This window comes from Lycium barbarum, chromosome 11 (genome assembly GCF_019175385.1).
Source record: "Lycium barbarum isolate Lr01 chromosome 11, ASM1917538v2, whole genome shotgun sequence".
Classification (NCBI taxonomy): Eukaryota; Viridiplantae; Streptophyta; class Magnoliopsida; order Solanales; family Solanaceae; genus Lycium; species Lycium barbarum.
In genome coordinates this window covers 42596335-42603001 of record NC_083347.1, presented here as the reverse complement: position 1 = coordinate 42603001, position 6667 = coordinate 42596335, and the positions used below count along the sequence as shown (strand labels likewise).

The following is a 6667-nucleotide window of genomic DNA, read 5'->3' as shown; positions in this document are numbered from 1 at the left end:
GAAACTAACCGGAGTCTACCGAAAGGGAAGCTATAACCTACCTGGTAGCCAAACAGGTGCCACGAACCTATACGTTTCCTTGTCTTTTGAAGCGTCTCCAAATAACCAAACTCTATCACATGTGAATTCTATGCAAGAAACCATGAATAATGATACCCATATTGGCTACTTTCTATTCGGGTCAAATTCCAACGCTTAATTTAGGAAAAATGGGTCTCTAGGGCAAAACATAAATTTTATGACCAAAATACCAAATTCAATACCAGAAGGGAAAACCCATTACTTTAATCATAGGAATACTCAATTAATTTTTAAAATTATCATTTATATGAAAACCCCCAAATTTAGGTCTAAGAACCTTAACTTTGATTCAAGAATTTCAACTCTAGAATCGAAGATTATTGCTTAACAAACCTTGATATATCATTATCTAGCATAAATAGCAACATTAACATCACTAATTCCCAATCGAGGAAGCCAATCATTTTTAGAACTCTTTCATGAAAAACCCTAATTTTGGGTTGAAGAACCCTAGGTTTGCGAGAGTTTTTGCCCTAAACCGTAACCTTAAAACCCTAACCCTACTTTTAGCCCAACTTCTCACCGGTGCCAGCGATGGCGGAGGCCAGAAAAGGCTGGTCACATTTACCAGGATGCGAGCCACCACCATTAATACCAAAAAAACCTCCAAACACTGAAATACCTATGCCAGACGCATCTACCATACCCTCAAAGCCTAATAAGAAGCAAAAACAAACCTATGTTCATGGACAACTTACACTACCCGGAGGAGATAGTCCACCACCACCTCTACCCAACAAACCTTCATATCTTGAAACACTTAAGCCAGAATCTTCCACCCCATCTTCAAATCCAATTGAGATAAAAAATCTTACGTACGTGCATGGGGAACCAACAGTACTATGGGATGAACATGAAGTGGATGATATGATAGTACAAGAGGGTTTACAATATGCTGTAATAGGTAAATTCTCATATGGATGGCCTGATATGGAAGAGTTACGTTCTATAATACCTCTACAATGTGGCATCAAAGCTGAGTGTAAGATTGGTTTTTTGCATGATAGACATGTTTTAATTAGACTTGGCACTTTTGAGTATTATGTTCATGTTATGCCAAAGCCTGTGTATTAGCTCAAAACTAGAGATGGATTTTATCAAATGAGACCTTTAATTCGGGAGCCATGGTTCCATCCAGAGATTGAAACATCAACAACAATTGCATGGAATTCCTTTCAATCCTTATCTCCCAATTTTTTTGTCAAAAATTCCTTGTTCATGATGACATAGGTAGTGGGGAAGCCATTACATGTTGATATGGCCACAAAGAACAAAACACGACCTAGTTGTGCCAAAGTGAAGGTGCAAGTTGACCTGTTGAAGAAGCATCCAAAGAGAATCAATGTGGGCATAAAGAAGAAATCTGGTGAGATTGTGTCAACTTGGATTGATATAAAATATGATTATATGCCAAAGTATTGTATCAAATATAGTCTGCCAGGGCATACTGAATCTGAGTGTTTTGTTCTACATCCTAAGTTGAAGAAGGATAAAGAAGAGAGGAATAACAAGAGTGAGGATCAATTTCAAAGAAAGAAAGTTGAGAACAAAGCAAATGAGGATCCAAAGGAGAAAGTTGAATAGAGAAGAAGGCATAGCATGGATTACAATGCGTGGAATGTTGTCAAAGATGGTAGAATGCAGCCACTAGTAGATAATGAGTATGTTAAAGGAAAGTCTAGCTCTGTAGACAACTCGGAGGAAATTCAAACAAGTAATGTTTTTGCTGCTTTGGAAGAGCATGTGATTGCTGAGGAGGATGTGGTTTCTATTGAGCCACAATCATGTAAATCATGGGTGGAGCAATCTTTTGGGAAACAGAAATCACCAAAAAAGATAGATGATAAACAAGAGGAGATCAACCAAACTAAGGATATACAGAAGGAAAATCATGTACATGAAGAATCAAAAATTGATGATGTAGAAAGGGCTGAGACAGAAAACAATGCAAAAGAGTTAGATATAGTCAAAGAAACATCAACAGGTCAAATATAAAGGCAAACTATGATTGTGGTAGATAGCAACTCTGATGAGTATGGATCAGATGAAAGGATTGAAGAAGAACTAAAAGAACCACCAGATATAGATGCTGATCCACCTGATAAGAACAAGGATGATATTGAAACAATTATAAATGAAGGTGTTATTGTTACTATTCATCATGAGCATGAAGAGGAGAGTATGGATGCTAATGTTAAACATATTAGCAAAGAAGCTGATCTATCCCAAAACATGTCAACAAGTTGAAAGAAACTAGCAGTAAAGTTAAAGCAAGAAAAAATTAGAAAGAGCAAGCTCTCCTAATTAGAAGTTTATCAAAGAGGTTGGCAGCCTCAAAGTTAAACAAACAATGATGAATATAGCTCTATTTTGGAATATTAGATCAGTCAATACTCAACAAGCCTTTGAGAGATTGACTAATCTAAATAGAAGGAATCAATATCAATTAATAGGATTAATGGAGCCTTTTCAGGATGCTACAGAATTAGACTGTTTTAGAAGAAGATTGGAACATCAATCAGCCTTTGCTAACTGCACAGGCAAGATTTGGTTGTTTGTTATGGAAGAATGGGAAGTTCACTTAGTTGAGGATCATGCTCAACATCTGACAATAAGAGTAGTACATCAACAGAGAAGGCAGGAGGCTTTAGTCTCAATGGTGTATGCTTTTTGTGATTCAAGCATAAGAAGAAATTTGTGGGATTCTATGATTCATTTAGCAGGACAATGGAAAATTCCTTGGTAGGTGGGAAGTGACTTTAATGTGGTTTTGTATGATGAAGAGAAGTTAGGTGGTTTGTCAGTATTGTTTCAAAAGACTGAAGACTTTGCAGCTTGCATAAATGACTGTCATTTGTATGATCTGGGATATATAGGCAGCACTTTCACATGGTGGAATGGCAGATCAGATGCAGCTACTATTTCTAAGAGATTAGATAGAATCTTGAGCAATCAAAAGATGATAGATCAGGCCCCTCAAATGATTGTCACTCACTTGATCAAAAAAGGCTCAGACCATTCACCACATGAGTTGCAGATAAGGCAAGAAACTGAGAGGATCATCAAGCCTTTCAAATGTCTAAATTTTTGTATTCATTATGATACTTTTAATCATGTTGCATTGAAAATTGGACAGCAGATTTCTCAGGAAATCCTTTTCTCATATTTCAGCACAAACTGAAGAAGTTGAGGAGAGGACTAATGGAAAGGAGTAAGGGAACTTATGGAAACATTTTCCAGAAGGTTACCACTCTAGAAGAGGTGATTCTTGCACATGAATCTCAGTTTGAGGCTGATCCATCAATGGAGAACAGAGCTCAGTTGCATAGAGTTCAGGCTGAACTTAGTAAATACTTACATTTAGAAGAGGCATACTTGAGGCAAAAGTCAGGCATGAAGTGGTTCAAAGATGGGGATAGAAATACAAGATTCTTCCACTCTTATGTAAATGGAAGAAGAAAGAAGCTTAGGTTAACCAATATTCAGAATGGGGATGGAGAGTGGCTAAATACTAATCAAGTTAATACAGCTGAGGCAGTTAACTTCTATAGCAGACAGTTTGTTGCTGATAGATGTCCTGATGATTAAAAATTATTAAAGCATGTTCCAACAGTTATTACTAAGGAACATAATCATGAACTGGTGGATTTACCTTCTGAGGAGGAGATCAAATCAACTTCTTTTGGACTTAGTGGGGATAGTGCAAGTAGAGCTGATGGTTTCACTGGCTGTTTTTGCCAACATTGTTGGAACATAGTGAAGGAGGACATTATCAATATGGTAAGAGCCTTATTTGTTGGATATGAACTTCCCAAGTTCATTACTCATACAAACCTGGTACTGCTGCCAAAGAACGACATAGTTGAGACTTTTTTTGATCTCAGACTAATCAGCCTGAGTAACTTTAGCAATAAGATCATCTCAAGAGTACTACATGAAAGGCTGGTTCAATTTTTGCCACTGTTAATTTCCAGTAACCAGTCAGGCTTTGTGAAAGGGGGGAGCATAGTAAAAAATGTGTTGTTAGCACAAGAAATAGTCAGAGATATTTCTAAAAGAACGAAAACTGCAAACATGGTAGTTAAACTGGATATGATGAAAGCATATGACAGGGTTTCTTGGTTGTTTTTGACTAAGGTACTCAGGAAGTTTGGCTTCAATGAAATCATTATTGACATGGTGTTTAGGTTGTTTCAAGTAATTGGTACTCAGTGCTCATAAATGGAAAACCACATGGTTTCTACACCTCTTCAAGAGGAGTTAAACAAGGAGATCCACTATCTCCTATTTTGTTCATTATATCAGCAGAAGTTCTCTCTAGAAGTTTAAATGCACTTTTAGAAAAGGACAGATTTAAACCATTTGGCATGCCTAAGTGAAGTCCTCCTATTAATGATCTCTCATATGCTGATGACAGCATATTATTCTTATCTGCAGAGAAAGAATCAGTTAAGCTGATGATGAAGAAAATTCAGCAGTATGAGAAAGTGTCTGGACAGTTAGTCAATTTGATTAAGAGTGCTTTCTATGTTAATCATAAAGTTTATCAAACTATGGTCAGAAGAATAATGGGAATTACTAAGATCAGAAAGGGATCCTTTCCTTTTACTTGTCTTAGTTGCCCACTATACTATGGCAGAAACAAGATTGCATATTATGATGACATAATAAAGAAAATTGGCAAAAGAATACAATCTTGGCATGGGAAGATGTTGTCCTATGGTGGAAGGGTTGTATTAATTTCAAATGTCCTACAGAGTATGCCTTTGCATATTCTTTCTACTATGAGCCCACCAATTGGAGTGATCAGACATATACGCAGGCTTTTGGCTAGATTTTTTTGGAATTATAAAAGTGATACAAGGTGCAGACACTGGATCAAATGGGAGGCTGCTTGTCTACCAAAGGAAGAGGGTGTCCTTGGTTTTAGATCAGTTTTTGAAATGTCAAATTCGTTGTTCTGCAAATTAGGGTGGAACCTAAGAACAAAGCCTTCTCTATGGGCTTCATTCATGATCAACAAGTATTGCAAGAAATTGCATCCTTTGATAGCCATTACTAGGGGAGGATCATGTACATGGAAGAAGATGATTCTTGTCAGAGATTTAGTTGAGCATCAAATTTGGTGGCAGATAAGACAGGGAGATGCTAGTTTCGAGTTTGACAACTGGACTTCACTAGGTGCCTTATATCATGTTGTGGAAGAAAATCATACAGAAGAGGAGATTGAAGTGAAACAGTTTAGTAGTGGAGGAGAATGGGATTTGATTTCTTTGAGAGAATAGCTTTCTGAGGATATTGTTCAACATATAGTGCAAAATATCTCTCCACCAGTAGATACATTGCCTTTGGACAAAACCTGGTGGATGTTGGAATAAAAAATGGTAAGTTTTCTGTCAAAAGTGCATGGAATTATATTAGACAGAAGGATGAGAGGGATGATATTTACAAGTATATATGGGAGAGAGGACTTCCTTTCAAGATGTCATTCTTTATATGGAGAGCATGGAAATTTAAGCTGCCAATAGATAAAGTTCTTCACAATTTGGGAGTGAGCATGCCATCAAAGTGTTGGTGTTGTCAAGAACCAAAAGAAGAAACCATGTCACATCTATTTCTAACCTCTCCAGTAGCTACCAAGCTATGGAGTATGTTTCTTTCATTTGCAGGTATCAATATTGAAGGCTTGCAGCTTAGTCAAGTGATTATAAAATGCTGGAAACATGATGGACCTGCTAAGGTACAGTAGCTGCTGAAGGCTATACCAGCAATTATTATGTGGGAAATTTGGAAGAGAAGAAATAAAATCAAGAATGGAGGAAACATGACAATTTCCAGTTTGGAATATCAGGTTCATAAAACTATTTGGCAACTGGTGAGGGTCAAGTTTTCAAGACTAGCTTATGTACCACCAGGATGGCTAGAGTTGTTGGATTGCCTAGAAACATGGAGGCCAATTTTGCATTACAAGAAAATCATATGGAAAGCACCAGCAGAGGGACATATAAAGATCAACACAGATAGAGCTAGTAGGGGTAATCCAGGACCAAGTTCTTATTGCTTTTGTTGCAGAAATCACAATGGAGACATTATATATGCACAGACACCACAGATAGCAGACACAACCAATATGGTAGCAGAGGCTAAGGTAATCAAAGAAGCTCCATATTTTTGTATACTTAAGGGCATCCCACAGGTGATCATTGAAACTGATTCCATGCCGCTCAAGAGAATACTAGAAGGAAGCAGTTCAACACAATGGCATCTTATTAGAATAATAGAAGACATACAAAAGTTTATGCAATTATGTTCAGTACATTTACAGCATATCTATAGGGAAGGAAACAAGATTGTAGATTACCTAGCTAACATGGCTTTGGACACATGCAGCAAGTTGGAGATAAATGGATTTCAAGATCTTTCAAGCACTGGCAGGACACTCATCAACATGGACAAGAATCAGCACCCAAATCTGAGGATTAAGACCAAGAACATTTCATGATGATCATTATCATTTTGTACTTATTATGCATACAGGATCAGACTATTAAACTGGATGCCGATATGCAACTTAGCGACATTGTGG

At 37.2% G+C, this 6667-nt stretch overlaps 1 protein-coding gene across 1 annotated transcript; it reads left to right on the top strand.

Moving 5' to 3' along the window:
* The first annotated feature begins 2539 nt into the window (after window positions 1-2539).
* Window positions 2540-5366, top strand: LOC132619775 (uncharacterized). The gene is made up of 6 exons (XM_060334572.1): window positions 2540-2740; window positions 2828-3170; window positions 3218-3600; window positions 3682-4218; window positions 4269-4404; window positions 4519-5366. Exons 1-6 carry the CDS (start codon window positions 2540-2542, stop codon window positions 5364-5366), a joined length of 2448 nt encoding a protein of 815 aa, XP_060190555.1.
* The last annotated feature ends 1301 nt before the right edge of the window (window positions 5367-6667 follow it).

Excerpts from the sequence above, each read along its gene's own strand:
- LOC132619775 (XM_060334572.1), top strand. The coding sequence starts at position 2,540 with ATGGAGCCTTTTCAGGATGCTACAGAATTAGACTGTTTTAGAAGAAGA. Across the intron at positions 3,171-3,217 it reads TTTCAAATGTCTAAATTTTT|CAGATTTCTCAGGAAATCCT; the intron begins GTATTCATTATG and ends AAAATTGGACAG. Across the intron at positions 4,219-4,268 it reads CTTGGTTGTTTTTGACTAAG|GTTGTTTCAAGTAATTGGTA; the intron begins GTACTCAGGAAG and ends CATGGTGTTTAG.